This window comes from Nomascus leucogenys, chromosome 5, assembly GCF_006542625.1.
Source record: "Nomascus leucogenys isolate Asia chromosome 5, Asia_NLE_v1, whole genome shotgun sequence".
In the NCBI taxonomy this organism is placed as follows: Eukaryota; Metazoa; Chordata; class Mammalia; order Primates; family Hylobatidae; genus Nomascus; species Nomascus leucogenys.
Genome location: NC_044385.1, coordinates 120,585,617 through 120,608,491, shown reverse-complemented (window position 1 = coordinate 120,608,491; position 22,875 = coordinate 120,585,617). Strand labels below are relative to the sequence as shown.

The 22,875-nt window shown below is 44.2% G+C and overlaps 1 protein-coding gene across 3 annotated transcripts in view; it reads left to right on the top strand.

The window, feature by feature from the left end:
* Positions 1-22,875, top strand: part of ABCC4 (ATP binding cassette subfamily C member 4) — a 319,962-nt gene that overhangs the window by 118,375 nt on the left and 178,712 nt on the right. For all 3 annotated transcript variants that reach the window (XM_030813558.1, XM_030813557.1, XM_030813556.1), the window contains 6 exons: positions 8,108-8,202; positions 8,407-8,493; positions 15,623-15,719; positions 19,883-20,092; positions 21,735-21,875; positions 22,603-22,640. In XM_030813558.1, coding sequence (XP_030669418.1) covers positions 8,108-8,202; positions 8,407-8,493; positions 15,623-15,719; positions 19,883-20,092; positions 21,735-21,875; positions 22,603-22,640 — 668 coding nt within the window. The remainder of the gene's footprint in view (positions 1-8,107; positions 8,203-8,406; positions 8,494-15,622; positions 15,720-19,882; positions 20,093-21,734; positions 21,876-22,602; positions 22,641-22,875) is intronic.

Here is a 22,875-nt window from a genome sequence, read left to right as displayed (position 1 = left end):
AAAGCAAATTTGTTTCAGTAGATTTTGGGGTATGGGTGGTTTTTGGTTACATGGATAAATTTACAGTGCAATTTATTATTTAAAGGAAACAAACTGTTTTAAAATTTATTTTTCATTGCATATCATTTCACCAAGAGAGTGATTGTTTTCAGAAAACATGAAGTGTTTGATTGTACACTGAGGTTTTCATAAAATTGGTGGATAGTTGATGAAAACTGAGCATACTTAATAGAGGGCTCTAAGTTCTAGAAAATAGAAAAAATGGTAAATACTGATAAATACTATGTTACCTTCTTTGGGCCATAAAAATCAGTGAATAATGACATTAAAGGGCTCTCCCCGGGCTCTGTGCAGTGTGGCCTGGACATCCTACTGTTCTTTTATACTGTCTGGAAAAGGCCGCCACAGACTGTCACAGGTGTGATGCAGAAGGCTTCCAGCCAGGTTTGTGAGGAATGAGGAATTTTGCTCGAACAATGGCTGGAATATCATAGATTCTATCAATCAGGTGTGTAGTATTTGCTGGCGATTTGGACAGAGAAATCATTGCTTGTTTAATGGGCTGTTTCTTCATCCCGGGCTATTGTTAATGAGAGATGATGCATTTTCAGAAATGACATTAAGTTAACAGTAATGAGCTAGATTTTTATTGAATAGTATACACTATATAGGAAAAGATGCACTAAGGCAAGCTCCTAGTTATTCAGATTCCACCAGGTGTTAATTTTTTTTCTGTGTCTCACACACACTCACACATATGCACATACAAAGGTATATAAAGTTTTAATCTTTTGCCATGATTTCCCAGTTGCCTTTGCTATTGCTATCCTCATTTTATTTTTCTGATATTGCTAGCCTCACTTTTTTAAAGTAAAATTTTCATTTTATTCAAAGTTGGTACAGAATTGCTGACATTTCCCTAAAATAATTACTATACTTCAGCTTGTCCTGCTTTGGTGTTCCCCCACTGTTCCCTGCTTCCCTGAAGATCCATTTTAGAGAAATTTTGCAGAAATATAAGGTCAAAGTAGAATATACGAGGTGATTTCAGTGTGTTGCAGTGAGTGGAGTGTATCATGTTTTAGGGAGTTGAGAAACAGATGGCAAATTTTGCAAGTTTTCCCCCACTGGTAGTTACAGTTGATAACCAAGAAGCTGCTGATGGACCAGGCCCCGGAGATAGGAAAGATGGTGTGCCATTTTTCAATGGAAGGGTGGCACTTGGCAACCTGGGCCTTGTCTTTCAGCTCTTTTCTTCCATCATTTCTCTATGACAGGTTAGAAGTGAGGTCCTTGGGACCAACATAAGGCTTTCTTGGGAAGGCTTTGTTGCTCTTTACATATTAATCTTTCAGTTTAAAGATAACCTACTAGTAAACTCTAGAATTTAAGAATGATTTGTTCAAGACTGTGGTTTCAAGAGTTGAATGTTGCTTATGGCTGGTAAAGTGGAGGGTTGGAGAGATGAAATGACTCACCTGAACATTTGCAGTTCAAGTTCAAAGCCATACCCGCCTAGCTCCAGATTCCATTTTCCCCTCTGCCAGGCCACCTCTCAGTTGGAGGTGTTTATAAGGTAAAACTATTTTAACAATTAGGTGATTGATACAAAGGTAGAATGTGGGACAAAATGTTTTTCAAGCCTTCCCTTTTTACCTGTTCAGCTTCTGATACCCACATGAGACTTCAGGTCCCAGGTCACCCAGCTCTGCCTTGCTCTTTCCCACGTCAGAAAGTCTCTGGGGGAAAGTGGGGGTTAGGACAGTGGCTGCCATTCAGCCTCTTCCGTAGCCATCTTTGAGGACTGGCCCAGTAAGTCGGACAGTGTCCCAGGCACCTGCGGGCTTCTGCGTGGCAGGAAGACTCCAGTGGCAATGGGGTCCCCTCAGGGCTGGGCTGCATGGCGACTTCTTGGTTCCTTCCTGGATGTCTGTAAGCACGGACTGCTAGCCCCCTGTGCATGCTTCCATCCTCGGTAGGACGGTGGGCCTCCGGTGGAAAAGTCAAACAGAGCAGGAGGCTGGCCCAGCTTTGTCATTTGCTCGCTGTCACTTTGGGTTTTTTTTGAGATGGAGTCTTGCTCTGTCATCCAGGCTGGAGTCTAATGGTATAATCTCGGCTCATTGCAACCTCCACCTCCCAGGCTCCAGTGATTCTCCTGCCTCAGCTTCCTGAGTAACTGGGATCACGGGTGCACGCCACCATGCCTGGCTAATGTTTTTGTACTTTTAGTAGACATGGGGTTTTGCTATGTTGACCAGCTGGTCATGAACTCCTGACCTCAAGTGATCCACCTGCTTTGGCTTCCCAAAGTGCTGGGATTATATGCATGAGCCACTGCGCACGACCAGCTCAGTGTCCACTTTGGACGTGTCACGTTACCTGTCTTGGGCTCTTGATGTCTCTGCTGAGAAATAAGGACATGGGATGAGATGGTTTCCAAGAAGTTTTGCTACCATTCTCAAATGCCATTTATGACTGTTTAGCAGGGGACTGGCAAGAAACCAGGGATCCTCTTAATGAGTTATGAGATCATTTGCTGACTCCTTTTCAAATCCACGTGTCAATGGTGGGTGTAAGATGGCCATAGAGAATAGCAATCCTGGAATTATTTTGGCTTGTAGGTACAGAGATTGTGTGTGTAATCAAAACCTGCTGGACAGAAACGGTCTGAGTGTCTCTGGGTGTTTGGCCTCTGTTTCATTTCTCATTAAATGGGGGAGATACAGCAGGATTATAAAGACTGCAGGCAATGTCTGTAAAATGCAAACATGCCAAGTTTTTGGTAAGTAGTAGCTATTGCCCTTTTCTCTAAATCAGTTAATAAGATATATAAAAGATTTTGCCTTATATAGTTCCTCATTCCCCTCCTGGCCACCCTCCCCTGCAAAAAAAAGAGTCCTAGAGGAAAAAATAGGAACTAACAAAATTTCTCAGATATATGGATAACAACTAGATATATTGTACTAGATACAGTTGAAGTAAATTTATAAGTTCATTGAGCTAAAAATATATTTGAGATAAAATAATAGGAAGTAATAATTCACATTTAGCAGTATTGCTTTAGGCTAATTACTTATTCAAAGTGATATCGTAGCAAATGACAGGACATACCTCAGGAAACAACATACTAATGTTAGATACGTTAGTGGGTAGTGGTTAAAATCCGAGGCCTTGGGGTCAGACAGCTGTGGGATTGAGTCTCAGTTCCTTTTTAGTAGGTGTGTGATTTTAGCTAATCGTCTGAACCTTAGAAAGCCTCAGTTTTGTCATCTATAAAATAGAGATAATAAACTATTCACCTCATAGGCTATTGTGAGGATAAGATTTGATCATGAACTTAAAGCACCTGATTACTAGGCACATAACAGGCCTTCTTAATTATAAGAGCCACCAATTTTGGGTAAAATCACATGAAATGTGATATACTTGAAAGAATGTATCTGAGTATAGGGGTTCTGTACATAGTACAGTAAATAAGTCAATAATAAAAATATTGTTACCCTAATAGATGCAATGTATTAATATTATGTCACCCTTCGCATAGTTTCTTTTAATCCTTGAGCACTTTTAAGCAATGCGTATCCAAAGGCATGGAATTGATAAATTTGAGTTTAATGTTTTTCTATATAGCTCTCTTGAATATACAAACCCCTTTGGGGTACCTACTATTTTATAATTTCTTCTCATATTTGCCACATTCCTGCCAACTTGGACATTTTCTTTTTAGATTGCCTTGACAATCATAAAATAACTGTTGTTATGCCTTTTTGTTGTTGTTGTTAATCTCTCAGTTGGGAGAACCATATCACTCCTTAGTGACATAATAGGAAACATGGTGAGGGCCCGGCGTGGTGGCTCAAAGCTGTAATCCCAGTACTTTGGGTAGCTGAGGTGGGAGGATTACTTGAGGTCAGGAGTATGAGACCAGCCTAGGCAACATAGAAAGACCCTGTCTTCTTTTTTACAGCTGAGTACAAAAGGGATACGATGAGGTTAATCTAACTAGGGTGACTAAATGGACTGATAGTGCTGCATATGGATAGAGAGACTTCAAGTTCTGAGTTGTTTCAGTATTGCCTTTAAGTATCTTCTAGCAAGCACTTGGGGAAGCATGATATGAAAGGGCAACAGGCTGTGAACTGAGATGAGCTTGGTTCAGACTCCAGCCTTCCTTTATTAACTGACAGTCCTCAGACCAGTTACGTGCTCTCACTTCATCTCAGTCTCCTCATCTGTGAAGTGTGGTCACTACTTACTTGGCAGGTTGTCATGAAGGTTAGAGATAACACCAGGCATCAGGAACAGTGGTTGGTGCATAGCTCTTACATCCAGGAGCTGACTCGTGGAGCAAGATGCTGAGTACACACATAAACATTAAGAGGCAGAATATGGCAGGTCCTTCCTAAGAAATATAAACAAAGCCTTAGGAACCTAGAAGAGAGAGTGATGTTTTCTGATTGGGGGACTACAGGTTAGTTTCATAGAAGAGTTTGAGCTGGGCCCTGAAAGAAGAATAGGATGTTGATAAGCTATGAAAGGAAGGGCCATTCCAAATAGAAGCAAGGTGTGGCCCAAAGCTGGAGAGCCCTGCTCTCTGACTCTGGAACCTGCTTTTTGTGCTGGGGCCTCAAACCTGGCCCCTGTGACCGTCCCCACAGTGTCCTCAGTGGTCTTTCTGCCTTCAGTGTCACCATGGTTGATGTGCACATGGTAGGATTCTGGTTAGATGGCGTCAAACCCACACAGCCACGTCATGGTTTTTCTCTAGTTTCTGTGTCTGCATTTCAGTAAAGGTGGTGGTAGATTAAATAATTGGTTAATTTTACTGAGTGGTACCTAACGTGCATAAGATACCTTCCTCCCATTGGGAGCACTTCTGCTTTCTGCCCAACTGTTTCCCTTTAACCAAACTAGAAAATCATGGCTAGGAAATTAGCCTGACTCAGGTTGTACTTCAGATCCTTTGAAATATTTTCCCTATCTGAGGCTTGTCCATAAATAGTTTGTTAAGTCAACAACACTCAAGGTCGTTGCAGTACTCAAAGTGCTACTACCAGGCACGGGGAGAGAGCTCCTTCCCTATTCCCTATCTGCGTGAAATGAGACAGGTATTTTTAGTGTCTTTTCTAGAAAATGGCTAAGATTGCTGTGCTACAACTTGATGCTATTTTGAGAATGAAAACAAAACAATGTAAAATCAAGGCACAGAAACTTAACATATAAAGACCATCAGCAATGGAATGAGGCCAAGTAAACAATGTGTTTGTGTTTGTGTGGAAGGCTGGGACCCTGTCTTAAAATGGTGCATTGTCTTTTTATGAAAACTGAAAGGAAGAGATAGTGTTAACTGGTCCATTTTTTTTTTTTTTTTTTTTTGAGGTGGAGTTTCACTCTTGTTGCCCAGGCTGGAGTGCAATGGCACGATCTCTCTCACTGCAACCTTTGCCTCCCAGGTTCAAGCGATTCTCCTGCCTTAGCCTCTCAAGTAGCTGGGATTACAGGCCTGCACTGCCATGCCTGGCTAATTTTGTATGTTTAGCAGGGACAGAGTTTCACCATGTTGACCAGGCTGGTCTTGAACTCCTGACCTCAGGTGATCCACCCGCATCGGCCTCCCAAAGTGCTGGGATTACAGGTGTGAGCCACTGTGCCTGGCCACGTTGCCTTTTTATGAAAACTGAAAGGAAGAGATAGTGTAACTTCTGAGCTCAACAAAGAGATAACTTGAAATAATGAATTTTCATAATGGGTCACTTGCTACCTTTCATTTGACGCCATCTGGTTCAGATTGGAGTATTAGGGGACTCCTGTGTGTCTTTGTGGGCTGCCAGGGAGTGGGTTCCAATGGAGATACTGTCTTTTTTCCATTTGGTGATGTACTTTTTTTAGTGGGATTCATGCTATGAATGGGGTCCTGCTGTTGGTTTGATCAGAAAATATGTCGTAGTCATCAGTAGCAAATGATAATGAACTCAGATCCTTTTTCCACTTAGAGAGTTCATACACTTACTTTAGATTATTCCGGCATTCTGTGAGTTTATTAATTCTTGTTTCTCCAGGATATTTTGTAAAAGAGATAAAAGGAGAACTTAGGGAGGTCAGAGGACTTGCTTGTCATGGAGATCTCAATGTGCCATTTGCTTTGTCTCCCCGGCTTTGTCAGAGTAGAGACAAAGAAATGGCCGGGCGCGGTGGCTCACGCTTGTAATCCCAGCACTTTGGGAGGCCGAGGTGGGCGGATCACTAGGTCAGGAGATCGAGACCACGGTGAAACCCTGTCTCTACTAAAAATACAAAAAATTAGCCGGGCGTGGTGGCGGGCGCCTGTAGTCCCAGCTACTCGGAGAGGCTGAGGCAGGAGAATGGCGTGAACTCGGGAGGCGGAGCTTGCAGTGAGCCGAGATTGCGCCACTGCACTCCAGCCTGGGCGACAGAGCGAGACTCCGTCTCAAAGAAAAAAAAAAAAAAGAAATGACACCTTGATCTGTAAGAGGGCTATCCCTGTAGTGTCCTAGGTTGATGCTTATGAAGCTCAGTCAGTACCCAGCGATCTTCTCCACACCTTTTGTCTATGCCAGGATCTGTCTAGTGATAATTATAGGCCATCCAAGTAAAGACTTCTAATATAATGTAATGTAACTTAAACCTGATCATTATCCTGTTGTTTTCAGGGATGTTCTTGTCATGTTGTTTTAGAAAAGTATTGTGCTTTGTCAACGTATTTCTTAAATAATTTTTAAATATAACTTTGGTTAGATCCTCAAATAAAAACTTGTTATCCTTCCTAGCTTTTGTTTTCTGGGGTCTTGCATGGAACCAGAGCCTACTTAGTGCAGCCAGTCTGTGCAGTGTCTCATGAGCACTCTGCTCCTTTCCCTTTGGCTTTTCCTGGCTGGGCTGCCCTTCCTCCTCTTATTTTTTTGCAGAGTTTTTTCTGTCAGTCTATTGTGATGCCTTAAGCATCACTGTGAAGATGGGGCGGGAGTTATCCGTTCTCTGAGAATGGAAAGCTGAGGCAAAAGTCAGCAAAATGGCTTGTGAAGACACAGTTGTTCCTTAGTAAGTCCCATGGCTTTACGCTGATAGCTCTCACAGTTGGGTCTCCAGCACAGACCTCCAGACTCACTTATCCAGCAGCAAGTCAGGATTGCCGGTCAGCATTTCAGTTTGGCCATGATCAGCCTTTTGATTTTCTCTCTTACATCTGCATCCCTCTCTTCCCCCAGCTCAGTACATGGTAACCCTGTTCTTCCCTTGTCTTATATCAAAACCAATGCAGTCCTCCTGTTTTTCTGTCACAACACACACCCATCTCATCAGCAGATCCTATAGGTGCTACCTTTAAAATTTGTTTACTTCCCTGTTGTTCACTTCCCTGTTCCCCACTCTGGTCCCAGCTACTGTTGTTTCTTGTCTCAATTATTGCCTTGATCAGATCATGTCCTTCCTCCTGTTTCCCTGGGTGTGAGCCCTTGGCTTCTCTTGCCTCTGTCTCTGCCCTCCCCTGCCATCATCCTGTGCTCACAGTTCTGGGGGCATCCGTGTTGCTCTTCTGTGAACACCTTGGGCACGTATCACCCCATGGCTTTTGCGCTCGCTCATTCCTCTGTGTGGAGCACTCTTCCTGCACTCTGTGCCAGCCAGTCCATCCCCTGACAGGTCTCTGCTCAGACCCCCTCGATCAGAGAGCCCTTGCTGACCTCCCTATGTAAAGTGGACTTTCCCTCTGTCTCCCTAAGCCAGCTTCCTTTTCCTTAGCACTTAATCACTTCTTGCATTTGTGTCAGTCTTTTATTGTCAGGTCACTCACTGTGGAAACTCTTTCACTGCTGAATTCACAAGGAGTTGCTGCTCAAAAAATTTCTGTTAAAATGGCTCAGTGCATAAATGCTATGTAAAGCTACAGCATTAAAATAGATAACGTGCCCTGACTGTGTGTTTGATAGGTTCAAAGTTACAATTTAGTTATTATGAAATATATCCATTGCTGTTGATCAAATACATGTATATTTCTGAAGAACTAATGTGCAAAGTTTAGGATAACAGAGGGAGAACATGTTTTAAGTCTTTTTTTTTTTCCCTCTTCTTTCCTTTGTCCATACAGGATTTACAGCTGTTGGAGGATGGTGATCTGACTGTGATAGGAGATCGGGGAACCACGCTGAGTGGAGGGCAGAAAGCACGGGTAAACCTTGCAAGGTAAGTTGCATTTCAGCAGCCACTATGCCAGTGTCTTTTGTGCTGCTTCCAGTGGTGGTGAGCACGTAGGACCCGCTTACTGTGTATCGCGTCCTGTGTGAAGCACCTTCTTGGATTATTCTGTTGGCATTTGAATGAACATCCCAGTTGTTGAAAGTTGTCATGTTCCTGGGTGAGAGTCTGATATCTCTTTATATTTTCTAGAGCAGTGTATCAAGATGCTGACATCTATCTCTTGGACGATCCTCTCAGTGCAGTAGATGCGGAAGTTAGCAGGCACTTGTTCGAACTGTGAGTCTGTTTGTGTCTTAAGTCATTTCTGCTTTTCCAGAGCCATTTCGAGTTGGCTCAGGGAAGCCTTTATGGCTTTCAGCTTGTCCTGCTCTGGTGTCCGCTCCCCCCCGCCCCGCCCTCTCCCCCCCCACCCCCCCGCACTGTCCCCTGCTTCCCCGAAGATCCATTTTAGAGAAATTTTACATAAATACAAGGTCAAGGTAGGAAAATATACAAAGTGATTTCAGTGTGTTGCAGTGAGTGAAGTGTATCATGTTTTAGGGAGTTGAGAAACAGATGGCAAATTTTGCAAGTTTTCCCCCACTAGTAATTACAGTTGATAACCAAGAAGCTGCTGATGGACCAGGCCCCGGAGATAGGAAAGATGGTGTGCCATTTTTCAATGGAAGGGTGGCACTTGGCAACCTGGGCCTTGTCTTTCAGCTCTTTTCTTCCATCATTTCTCTATGACAGGTTAGAAGTGAGGTCCTTGGGACCAACATAAGGCTTTCTTGGGAAGGCTTTGTTGCTCTTTACATATTAATCTTTCAGTTTAAAGATAACCTACTAGTAAACTCTAGAATTTAAGAATGATTTGCTCCATAGTAGACTGTGGTTTCAAGAATCTAATGTTGCTTCATGGATTCTTACCAGAGTGAACGCTTAAGACCCACAGACATGTAGGCCTGGCTTGCCTTTGAAACTAGTTGTCTAGAATCTGGCTTCCCTCCCGACTCTTATGTTCTGGGATTTGCTTTCTTTGGCTCTTGCTTAGACACTGAGCCATGGAGGTAGAATTACTCTGGAATCTTTTCTGTATATTCTGTAACCTCAGGTGTGCCGACTGACACTTCCTATATAGTCTAGACTGGCCTTTTTGAAAGCATCGTGAACTGGTTTTGCTAAAACGGCACCCACATCTGCCCCACAGTCAGTTTCCTGTTTTTCGCCTTGTTAAAGTCAGTGAGCCTTTCCCAGTCATTGTAGCCCTTCTGCGCACACTGAGGTAGATGCTCCTGCATATGCTACTGCATGAAACGTCTTCACTTGAAGAGGAGGGCAGCAGCCACAGAGAAGATAAGCACCCATGCTGGGCTGAGTGAGAGAGAGACAAGTTCAGATTTCATTCTTGCCCATAAGGAATTTGTCTCTGCATGGATTCAAGACTAAGTGCATGGGAAAAGTTCAACAGACCCCAAGGCTTAGGGGATTTCAATATAGGACAATCTATTTTATTATTATTTTTTTAGGTAGGATCTTACTCTGTTGCCCAGGCTGGAGTGCAGTGGTGCATTCTTGGCTCACTGCAGCCTCGACCTCCTGGATTCAAGAGATTCTCCTGCCTCAGCCTCCCGGATAGCTGTGACTACAGCCTAGCACCACCATGCCCATCTCATGCTGTGTTTTTTTTTGAAGAGAGGGGGCTTTGCCATGTTGTCCAGGCTGGTCTCCCTATGTTGCCCAGGCTGATCTCGAACTCCTGGGCTCAAGGGATCCTCCCTCCTCGGCTTTCTGGAGTGCCGAGATTACAAGTGTGAGCCCCTGCGCCTGGCATACGACAATCATTTTTTTTAAATGGAAGAAGTGGGCAGCAGAGATTGGAAAGATCACTGAGGGCCAGGCTTGGCTGGAAGTAGCGTGTGGTCCTACAGGCTGGTAAGGGTTTGTAGTGGCTGAGAGTAGGATTCAATTCCTTTGAAAGAAATAGTAGAAGCAGAGGTGTGCAGACAGGAAGGAGTGAGGCCTGTGGGAAGGACAGCAGGCAGGCACCTGTTCCTGTGGTGGGAGATAGAGAAGGTACCGTGAGAGAAAGCTCTGGAAGTCCTGTGTTGGCCAGCCAGGGCTGCCCTCACAAAATGCCACAGGCTGGGGGGCTTACACAGCGGCAGGTTGCTTCTGCAGAGTTCTGGAGACTGCATGTGCGAGATCAATGCATCTGCAGGTGCAGCTCCTCCCAAGGGCTTTCTTGGCCTGCTGATGGCCGCCTTCTCACCCGTTCCGCCTTGTGTCTCTGTATCCAAACCTCCTCTTCCTGAAAAGACACCAGTCAGATTAGAGTAGGGCCCACCCTCATGGCCTCATTTTAGCATAATTACTTCTCTAAAGGTTTTGTGTTGGCCGGGCACTGTGGCTCACGCCTGTAATCCCAGCACTTTGGGAAGCCGAGGCAGGCAGATCACCTGAGGAGTTCGAGACCAGCCTGGCCAATGTGGTGAAACCCCATCTCTACTAAAAATACAAAAATCAGTGGTGGATGGTGGCGGGTGCCTGTAATCCCAGTTACTCTGGAGGCTGAGGCAGGAGAATTGCTTGAATCTAGGAGGTGGAGGTTGCAGTGAGCCGAGATAGCGCCATTGCACTCCAGCCTGGGCGACAAGAGTGAGATTCTGTCTCAAAAATAATAATAATAAAAAAAAATTTAAAAAAAGTTCTCTGTTCAAATTCTAAGGTTCTGGGGTGAGGGCTGGAACATAGGAACTTTGAGGGGAGCATGGTTCAGTCCATAACAGGTCCTGGATAGCAAAGTGGAGAGCGAGTCGGCTGTGTGAGAGTAACTCATCTCTGGGCTCTGGATCACAGGGGTTTGGACGTGAAGTCATCCACTGAGCATGGGGCTCTACGTGGGTTCCTGAATGTTTACCCACCAGAGTGCGTATGCAAAATGTGCCTGGTATGGGATGATGAAGTGGATGTGTATGATGGTGATGGTTGCACAATGGTGTGTATATACTTAGCGCTACCAAGCTATACACTTAAAAATGGTATAAATGGTAACTTATGTCATGTCTATTTTTCCACAACCAAAAAAACCGTGGATGGCAGCATTGAATCTTTCTGAATGCAGAGTGCGGAATAAGCTGGCACTCGGCGTTGCCCCAGCACTCCGATCGGAGCCTCGTTTCCTGCTCCCTCCTCATTGTGCCTTGATGAATTTTCCGTTTCGCTGAGAAGGGCCTCTGTGGCTTGCTCGAGTCTTGTGCGAGGCCCCACCAGTTCTTTATCACTCAAACAACAATTCCCGGTGGGACACTGTTTTAGAGTCGCCGCGGGGAAGGAGGAAGGTATTTTCATCGCTGAGTATCAGTGTGCATATCGCACAAGCTCCCCCAAATTTTCATTTGAACACAGGAGGTATTTATAAAGTCCTCTTGCACCTTTAAGGATTAATGACTTTGGATATACGCTTGTTAGAAGCAAGCTTGTTAAAATTGTTGTTTGCTAATCAGAATCACATTCTTTGGGGAAACTTAGGTCAGGGAGCACGAATGCAATTTAGGAAATCACTCAGCAGCAACTGGAGAATGTTCTCAACGAGTTAGAAAATTGGATTGAACAATATGCTATGAAAGATGGCGGTTGTGTTGAAGCTTAGAAATGTGAAGTGTTTTGTGTTAAAAGTGAATGAATTACACTTCTATTTGCCATTAACAGTTTTACTTCAATCATGAATATATATCGAGAGTTGTTAAGAGTTGTGTTTTACAACTATATGTTGCAAACGCTAAGTGGATTTTATCACATACAAAAAGTGAGGGGCACTTAGATTAAAGGATGCTAATCCGATTTGTTGCCTGCTATAGATGTGGTTGTATTCTAGAAAGCCTCAAATTCTCAGACCCCTGCCTTTTTGAGTCTCCTAATCAGATCTCCCACACTGTTGCCTATTTGTCTTAGTCTATTCAGGCTGCTGATTCAAAATAGCATAAACTAGGTACTCCACATAAACAATAGAAAATTGTTTCTACGGTTCTGGAGGCCAAGATCCAAGATCAAGGTGCCAGCAGTTTTGGTACGTGGAGAGGGCTCATGCTCTCGTTCACAGACAGCTGTCTTCTCACTGTGGAAGGGGTACGGCAACTTCCCTGGGCTGGCCCCTTTTACTAATACTATTCATGTTGGCAAATTCTCATGAAATAGGCCTCACCTCCTAATACCATTACATTGGTGATTAGGGTTCAGTAGGAATTTGGGGAGGGCCACAAACATTCAGGCACAGCACTAGTTCACCTTCCCTCTTTCAGTTCCTCTAGGACTCCCCTACTATTAAGCTACAGTTCTAAGTCCTCAAATGGCAAATTGCCCTTTGCAGTCCGCCCCATTCACCTTTCCAACCCTTGCCCACGCAAGACCAGTCCTCCAGCCATGCACACTTCTGTGGGGTGCCTGGAAGGAGGTGTGACTTCCTCACATCTGCTGGTCTGTAAGGGTATTGTTCCTGCCGTTGGAGAACCAGGGATAGTATGCCTGGGCAAAAGAGAAAAATGAAAGACGCAGATCCTACCTCCTGCCTTTCTCTTCTGCTCCTTGGAGGGCATGGTGCTTTCTCTGTCTGCCCACAGCCCTCAGTGAGCTGCTCTTGATCCACCTATGTGTTCTTCCTTCCAGCCCCCGCACTAGACTGTGAATGTATGAAGGTGCCTTTGCACAGCGCGTTTGTGCCCCGGGACCATTGCACCTGCTGTTTCTGCCAGGAATGCTTCCCCCAGATAGTCTCACGGCTCGTACATCACCTCCTTGCAGAGAGGCCTTTCCTGGCCACTCCCTCTAATGTACAACCTTTGCCTGGCTGTTTCTTCATGGTTTACTTTACTGTCCGATAGTGTATTTTCTGTGTTTGTGTAGTGAGTGTCCCTACACGACTCAGGGTGTTGTCTGTTTGCTTGACCAGTGGATGTATCCTCATCACTTAGAGTAGTCCCTGGTACTTCATCAGTGCTCAGCAAATGTATCTTAATGAATGAAGGTAGTGACTGTATCTGTCCCTCCCTCCCTCCCTCCCTCCCTTCCTTCCTTTTTTGACAGAGTTTTGCCCTGTCACCCAGGCTGAAGTGCAATGGCATGATCACGGCCCACTGCAACTTCTACCTCCTGGGCTCAAGTGATCCTCCTGAGTAGCTGGGACTACAAGTGCATACCACCACACCCGGCTAAGTTTCATGTTTTTTGTAGAGATGGGACCTCTCCATGTTGCCCAGACTGGCCTTGAACCCCTGGACTGAAAAGATCCTCCTGCCTTGGCCTCCCAAAGTGCTGGGATTATAGGTGTGAGCCACTGCACCAACTGACTATATCTTTCTCACTTGTGTCACCTCCAACATTGTATGTGTCAGCTCTTAATGTTGTCTTTTTTTTTTTTTCCTTTTTGAGACAGAGTTTCGCTCTGTTGCCCAGGCTGGAGTGCAGTGGCATGATCTCGGATCACTGCAGGCCTCCTGGGTTCCAGCGATTCTTGTGCCTCAGCTACCCAAATAGCTGGGATTACAGACATGCGTGACCACATCCAGCTAATTTTTGTATTTTTAGTAGAGATGGGATTTCCCCATGTTACTTGAACTCCTGACCTCAAGTGATCTGTCTGCCTCAGTGTCCCAAAGAGCTGGAATTATAGGCGTGAGCCCCCGTGGCTGGCCTCTTAACGTAGTCTTTATGTAGGATTAGAGTTAAATAGCTCATTGCTAAATCAATCACTTATTATTTGTTTGTTTTATGGCATGACTGGAAGATTTTTACTCTTAAAAATTTGGAAAGTATTTTTTGAGATTTGCCTAAGAAGCGTAATTTAGAAAAAATTTCAAACCATCACTTACAATGTTAGTGTAATTATTTCTGTTATCTCATCTACAGTGGAAGATGTTAGGAAGAAAACATTTTGAAACCTTTGAGGTGGCTGATACTGGACATAGCACCCATCAGATTTGATCATTAACATCTCCCTTTAGATATGTATATAAAAGGATTAATGGCAGCCAATTTTGAAATAAAGGGAAACAGTTTCATTAAAAGCTTTAGTACTAAAACTGAAGAGGGGTATAAGTACTAAACCTGAAGAGGGGTATAAGTACTAAACCTGAAGAGGGGTATACTAGATTGAGGAACTTAGTTTTGAAATAAGCCAAACTAAGATATGTGAAAGGGGAAAAATGAATCCTTTTGGATGTAAAGGATGAAGTGATAGTTTACATATCTGCAGTCTGGAGTTGTGATTCTGATCACAGGCGCTGTCTCTAAAATACTCGTTATGACTTCTCAGTCCTGAATTTCTAAAAGCAGTGGCTGCATATGAGGAAGACTGGAGGACAGGGCTAACACTTATCGAGCATGAGTTATGAGTTATATTCTTGGCCATTGTTACAGATTAATGCTTTTCTTTTCTTTTTCTTTTTTTTTTCTCCTTTTTTTCTTTTTGAGACAGGGTCTTACTCTGTCAACCAGGCTGGAGTGCAGTGGTGTGATTATGGCTCACTGTGGCCTCAACCTCCTGGGCTCAAGTGATTCTCCCACCTTAGCCTCCCTTCTAGCTGGGACTACAGGTGTGCGCCACCACACCTGGCTAATTTTTTTTTTTTTTGTAGCTCCCAGGAGTCTACATTTACAATGTAGGAGAACTTTGAGTGGGTACTGTAGAAAACAAACAAACGCCAGAAAACTTGAGGGTTGAATACTGAGGTGGGTCTTATCTTGGAGCCATATGGTTTGGGCTGTTTGCATTCTCTTCTTCCATTTTCTTATTCAGACTGTTTAGGACTAATGAGAGACATTTTGCTTCCTGGATGAGACCAAGAATACTGTGGAGAGTCACATGTCACTAGCATTTGTTTTCCTATCTAGTATTATTTGGGAAGAAGAGTCTGGAAAATGCACTCTGGCAAAGGTTACCAAGAATCTAAGCCTTTTTGCGGGGAGTGGGGGGGGCGTTAATATGTGCATTATAAATTATCATCTAAGAAACCGTCCAAGAAAAATATCACGTCGTTACATGACCTCGATCTTTCTTTCTCCCCTGCAATCCTACATAGCAGTAAAATAATCAGTGTTTTAGTTAAGTCAAGTTTTTGAATGTCTATATTGTTCAGTCATTTTTCATCATGGAATATATTGTTAAACTAAGTTTTAGAAAAAAAAATTACACTTATTGTCTCCTTCCCAGAAAACTTTTGAGGATTTCATCACAGCAAGGCTCGTATTTGCTGCTCGTGGTTTTGAGGACCTCGCCAGCGTTATTGGCTTATATTTGTATTTAGTTTGTATTTAACCTCTAGATCTTTGACTACTGTGTTGTCTTTGACCATGGTTTCAAAATGTCTGTTTTTCATTGTGGAGCACCCCATTCATGTGTTTTTTCACCCTGTGCCTTTTACATTTATAGGTGTATTTGTCAAACTTTGCATGAGAAGATCACAATTTTAGTGACTCATCAGTTGCAGTACCTCAAAGCTGCAAGTCAGATTCTGATATTGAAAGATGTAAGTAGTTTCTAGAGGTCTCCCGAACTTGCAAGTACTCAGGTGTGTTGAATCCCCTTCTTCTTCCTCCATTTCATGTTCCTTTCTTCTCAGAGCTGGGATTCATGTTTTGAAGTATTAACTTAAAAGACTTGCAGAAATGTCATTATTACATGCTAAACCGTATTACCGTAAAGTATGTAAAATTGCTACCTCAAGGTTACTACATTGTTAAAGAAAATGATGCTGTTTTAATTTAGAACTTTTTGTTTACCTCTTCCATGATTTAATTCAAATTATATTATTTGGAAATTACAGATTCTAAGACCTGTTTGTATCCATTTAATTGTCATGCATAGTTTGGCTAAAGATCCTCTCCTATTAATAGCAGAAATGGCTGGGCACAGTGACTCAGGCCTGTAATCCCAGCACTTTGGGAGGCCGAGGCAGGCAGATCACCTGAGGTCAGGAGTTCAAGATCAGCCTGTCTAACATGGTGAAACCCCATCTCTACTAAAAATACAAAAAAATTAGCCCAGCATGATGGTGCACACTTGTAGTCCCAGCTACTCGGGAGGCTGAGGCAGGAGAATTGCTTGAACCCGGGAGGCGGAGGTTGTAGTTAGCCGAGATCATGCCATTGCACTCCAGCCTGGGCGACAGAGTTAGACTCTGTCTCAAAAAAATAAAAATTAAAAAAAAATAATAATAGCAGCAACACAGTTGGATAACTGAGCAACCCCTAGTCACAGCACCCACTTTCTTGGAATAGCCAGCAGTTAGTGTCACTGCACAGGAATTTTTGAGTGCCTGATATGTGTGAGAGCTGGTATAGTTATAAGTAAGACAAAGTCCTTGCTAGCGTCGGGCTGACATTCTTCCTGGAGATAGATGCAAGGAAGGAAATAGCGGGGTGGGGTTGCCTCGCTGGGACTTGAGGTACAATGACGTGAAGGTGCTGACCATGCAGTCACCTGGGGAGGGCATCTGAGGCAGGGGACTGGCAGTGGGGTCCTAAAGCTGGAAGTTACCTGGTGTGTTTACAGGAACATCAGGGAGGAGCAGAGCAAGCCAGGGAAAGCCTGGAGAAAGGTGGGCTCAGAGCAGTGGTCAGAGGCCCTGGAATTAGGACAGAAGCTACTGGACAGTCCAGAGCAGTGGAGTGACATGGTTTGATCTGTGATTTTAAGAGATCCTCTTTGTTGTTTGCTGGAGGAACTACAGCAGAACAATTTGAAGTCTTAGTCGTTCACAAGACAGAAATAAGGGCTCGGTCTAGTGTATTAGTTTCCTAGGGCTGCCAGAACAAAGTGCCACACATTTGGCAGCTTAAAACAACAGAAATGTATTGTCTCACTGTTCTGAGGCTGCAAGTCCAAAATCAAGGTGTCCGCAGGGCCGTGGTCTCTCTGAAGGCTTCAGGGGAGAATCCTTCCTCGCCTCTCCCACTTTCTGGGGTTTTGCTGGCACTCACTGTTGATCCTTGGCTGGCAGTGCAGCCCTTCAGTCTCTGCCTCTGTTGTCACATGGCATTGTCGCTGTGTCTCTCTGGGTTTCTTCCTATAAGGACATCAGTCATTGGACCTAGGGCCCACCCTACTCCAGTATGACCTCATCTTTTCTTGATTGTATCTGCAAAAATCCTGTTTCAAAAAAAAAAGGCCACATTCACAGGTAACAGGGTTTAGGACTTGAACATATCTTTTTAGGGGGTCGTGGTCACCATTCAACCTACAAGAGCTAGCGTGGCCGGGGACATGGAGGTTAGTGAGAACTTCTCAGCCCAGCGGTGGTTTCACGCATCACTCCCTGGCTTGTTGCCTCTTGCCTGAGTACCCTGGTCCTTAACCCTTCTCTGGTCCAGGCCCTGGTCCAATTCCTGATTGTAGGTCTGAAACCCCCTTAGTGTCTTCAAATGTTTTAATGTTTCTCCTCCCGCAATTTCTTAATAAAATTATGGAAATAACAAAAATGAGTGTTAATTATATTTTATAAGATCTGTGTGCACCATTCTCCAAGGGAGATAAATTTCACATTATTGCAACAACCAGAGTATATAATGATAGCAAAGCTCTTGCAAGTCTTTGTGTGTAAGCCCCTCCTTGCTGCCTAAAGAACAGTGAGGAATCTGTCCACTGAAGTCCCAGCAAGTGAATTCTCACCCTTAAGAGGATTATCGAAGGCAGAACTGCTGCCTCTTCAGAAGCAGTTCCGTGTGCCGGCTCTTCCCCACTCCCCCAGGAATAGGGAGTCTGGGTTCCTTAAACTTGAAAACAATTAATTTCTTAGGCAGAGGGCTGAGACTGGTATGGCAAAACCTGAATGCTGGTACATTAGAATAAAATCTGTGGGTGGTAGAATAACCTTTCTCCAAAACAACCATTTGGCCAGGCGCGGTGGCTCTTGCCTGTAATCCCAGCAATTTGGGAGGTCAAGGTGTGGGGGGGAGTCACTTGAGGTGAGGAGTTCGAGACCAACCTGGCCAACATGATGAAAACCCATCTCTACCAAAAATACAAAAAAATTAGCTGGGCCTGGTGGCGCTTGCCTGTGATCCCAATTACTCAGGAGCCTGAGGCAGGAGAATCACTTGAACCTGGGAGGCGAAGGTTGCAGTGAGCCGAGATCGCGCCATTGCACTCCACCCTGGGCAACAGAGTGAGACCCTACCACACACACACACAAACCGTTTTTCCACTGGTGGACACCCAGGATGAATGTGTGTCCGTTCTTGCTTCTTGCTGTCAGCCCAGCCCCTTCCCTAACAGCAGACAGAGCACGGTTGCCCCTCGGAACCCACTCTGCATTGCTCCTCAGTACTCGGCTTCTGAGGAAAATTGCCATCTCAGTACCAGTAGGAGTTTCCTTGTGCGTCTTACAGATACGATGTGAAAAGTGGTCATTTCATCAAACTAGGTGTGTCACTTTTACCTCCCATGCGGAAGAAGACACAATGTATCATGAAGCATTTTTGAATTCTCCAGTTATCAAACTGGTCCAAAGGGCCCAAGGTGTCACTGGATTTTCCTCAGTGGACCCACCTTTTGGGGGTGGGGAGGATTGGGGTAGCAGGGAGGGTCCTGGCCACCTTCCCCCACCTGACTTGCCTCAGCCAGGAGCTGCTCTCCTTTGATTTGTTTTGTATTCTGGGAGTTTGCCTAATATTTTGTTTGCTACTGTTTGAGGAAATCAGTTGGATCTCATTTCATGGGGTACACAAACAGTGAAGATATTTGTACATTATTTTCTATGACTTTGTAAGGAGAGAAAACTGTGCAAGGCGGTGTCCCCTGGAATGTCGAATTTTCAGTTAGGAATTCCGTGAGTCTTTGGGGCAATTATTTATTTATTTATTTATTTATTTATTTATTTATGAGATGGAGTTTCACTCTTGTCATCCAGGCTGGAGTGCAGTGGCTTGATCTCTGCTCACTGCAACCTCCGCCTCCTGGGTTCAAGTGATTCTCCTGCCTCAGCCTCCCGAGTAGCTAGGATTATAGGTGCCTGGCTAATTTTTTTGTATTTTTAGTAGAGGTGGGGTTTCATCATGTTGGCCAGGCTGGTCTCCAACTCCTGACCTCAGGTGATCCACCCGCCTTGGCCTTCCAAAGTGCTGGGATTTCAGGTGTGAGCCACTGCACCTGGCCTGTGGGGCAGTTTTAGAGTAAAGACCATGAAAGTGCAGTTCATGGGGTCTATGTGCAAGTCTGGTTCCCACACGCCTTTTTCCAGCAGGGCCCATGGCCAGTGGAGGCTTGTGGCGTGCTTCCTACCTGTGCAGATATGCCTGTTGCTACCTCCCTATCAGTGTTAGGTTTCTTTCCTGGAATATCCTCCTCAATTTACTCATTCCTTCAATTCTTATCGCATAAGGTTTATCACAGTTTTCATGTTCTGTAATAAGACTACCAATACGGTCACCAACATCTATGTGATAATGATCGCCATTTGCAACACACTATTACCATTTTAAAAGTACTCTTCAGGACCTAACACAGGGTCTGGCTGAGAACAGAGCACTCAGTTGTGTATCAAGTTGAATTGTATTAGATTTGTCAACTAGGATTCCGGACCTAAGTATAATCATAACTTAAGATCAGTTACTTTTTCTGGATTAGAATTGGATTAGGTTAACATTATCACCTGCACATGTCTCTCTCTGAAATTCTTTATTTTTATTTTAGGGTAAAATGGTGCAGAAGGGGACTTACACTGAGTTCCTAAAATCTGGTATAGATTTTGGCTCCCTTTTAAAGAAGGACAACGAGGAAAGTGAACAACCTCCAGTTCCAGGAACTCCCACACTGAGGAATCGTACCTTCTCGGAGTCCTCGGTTTGGTCTCAACAATCTTCTAGACCCTCCTTGAAAGATGGTGCTCTGGAGAGCCAAGATGTGAGTTCACCTCCTGTTACAACATGGCCTGGTTTTGTTGACTGTTAATGGCCTTATGGATCTTTGGTCTACTCTGTTCAAAGCATCATCTTTTGTCCCAAAGTAGATTCTGTGGTTTCAAGGCTCTATTCCATGATATTGGCAGATTAAAACAGAACCAAGGCAAACAACCCTGGTTGGAGTTATCCTTTGTGTGTAGGCTGGGGAATGTCAAGGAGATGAGTAGCGGGTGTGTATGCTGGTGCAAGTCCTAAGCCGTGTGTGACTCACACTAATACTACAATTCTTGAATTTACTGTAGTGAGATCCTACTTAGTCTGGTGGCCCCCAACTTCTCTTTGCATCCGGAGGCATAATTTGAAGACCCCCTTAGAGAAGGTCCTGCTGTGGGCCACATGAAATTAGCCACTTTTCCTATATGTTGGAATGTTCTGATGCTGTGATGCTGCAGGTGGCTGATGGAGGTATTTTGCCCTGTTGTCAGATGGTTTATGTTAGGCCAGAAGTAGCATGTGCAAAGACCCAACAGTTCCTGACACACAGCAGCCCATCTTCCTTCTTTACCTTTCAAGGATAGAAGCTGCATCTTACTCACTTTGGTGTTCCCAGTGGCCAACATAGAGCTGTTCAGTACATCCTCAGAGTATGTGAATCTCGTGCCTTCTAAGTCCTCCAGGCAGAAATGTACCAGAGCTCACTTAAAAGCATAGATATTCCTTGCCACACAAGCCCTGACTATCCAAATCCAGGAGCCTGAAGGATTCTTGCAGATATTCAGATTAGACCCTCACATGCCGAATTATCAGGAATCAGTTTCTGAAACTCAGGAGCCAAATAGGTTAGGATCATATGCTATCCCTTGCTTTCCAAACTCTGGTTACTCAGACTCACTGCTTGACCCCAGTTACTGTATTGAGCTCATGTTTTGACCCTCTGCTCTTTTATGTTTCCATCTTGAGTGATGCAGTTGAGAGTTCCATATCTTTCTGTATATGATTTTGGAACAAATTTCTGTATTGACACTTGAATTTGGGTGTGCTGGGTAAGTGCTGGACATCCTGATGTCATCCTTCCAGCAAGCCACGCCACAATGTACAAATGATATTTCCTTATCTCTAGTAGAACCTTGAAAGTGGGATGGCTGGGTCCAAGGATTAGTGCATATAGCTGGGTGTGGTGGCTCATGCCTGTAATCCCAGCACTTTGGAAGTCCGAGGCGAGAGGATCACCTGAGGTCAGGAGTTCCAGACCAGTCTGGCCAACATGGTGAAAACCTGTCTTCACTAAAAAATACAAAAATTAGCCAGGCGTGGTAGCAGGCATCTGTAATCCCTGCTACTCAGGAGGCTGAGGCAGGAGAATTGCTTGAACCTAGGAGGCAGAGGTTGCAGCGAGCCAAGATCGTGCCACTACACTCCAGCCTGGGCAACATGAGCAAAATTCTGAGTCAAAAAAAAATTAAATAAATAAAAAATCAGTGGATGTATAGTTTGGCTAGATATTTCCACACCCTTCTCCACAGGAGATGGATCATTTTGGACTTCTGCCTGTTTTCCCACAGCTTTGTCAACAGAGTGCATTGTCATCTTTGGGAACAGTTTTGTATACTGTTTTTTCTCTTACCATCTTTTTTCCTTTGCAGACAGAGAATGTCCCAGTTACACTATCAGAGGAGAACCGTTCTGAAGGAAAAGTTGATTTTCAGGCCTATAAGAATTACTTCAGAGCTGGTGCTCACTGGATTGTCATCATTTTCCTTATTCTCCTAAACACTGCAGCTCAGGTAAATAATGACATTTGTTTTGTGCCCTCAAAATGATATTTATAGTACCTATGTTTATGCTATTATGACTGCATCTTGCAGTTCACTTGGGGTCTGAATTGAAATGTGCTGTCTTTGGGGAACAAAGTGAGGGCTGCCTACTGGTGTTCCGTGTCCATTACAAAGACCTTCTGTGAGAAAAGGGTATCTTTCAATTATTTTAAAATGGAATATGCATTTTCTTGAACTCTTGATATTTGGGAGTTTGGGCTCGGCAAAGACCTGAGCTGGAAGAACTATGCGAGTTCTCTGAGCTTTTTATTCTTTCTTTTTTTTTTTTTTTTTTTTTTTTTGAAGACGGAATTTTGCTCTGTCACCCAGGTTAGAGTGCGGTGGTGTGCAATCTTGGCTCACTTCAACCTCTGCCTCTGGGGTTTAAGCAATTCTCCTGTCTCAGCCTCCGGAGTAGCTGGGACTACAGGCACATGTGCCACCACGCCCAGCTAGGCTAATTTTTGTATTTTTAGTAGAGATAGGGTTTCATTATGTTGGCCAGGCTGGTCTCAAACTCCTGGCCTTAAGTTGATCCGCCTGCCTCAGCCTCTCAAAGTGCTGGGGTTACAAGCATGAGCCACCACGCCCAGCTTCGAGGGCTTTCTTTCGGTTGTCCATGTTAGCGATTGAGAGTTTTGAGTTGGTAAGTCATGCCCAAGTTTGATTTTTGTCTTTGTTGTTTCTCCCCTTCTAGGTTGCCTATGTTCTTCAAGATTGGTGGCTTTCATACTGGTAAGTATTTCATACTCCAAAGGAAGTATGAAATACTCCAAAATCAATAAGAAGACTCGCTTTTCCATAGAGTTAGGGGGAGGTGTTTGTTGATCCTTCTCTTCTAATCCTCACTTAGTTTACCCGAAGGAAAATTAGAGTGCTTGCTGGTGGAGTGTAACCTGCGGTGGTCTCCACCCATGTCTGATCCGCGGCATCATGTTCACAGACAGTTTCAGGAACTGAAAGTTGTGAT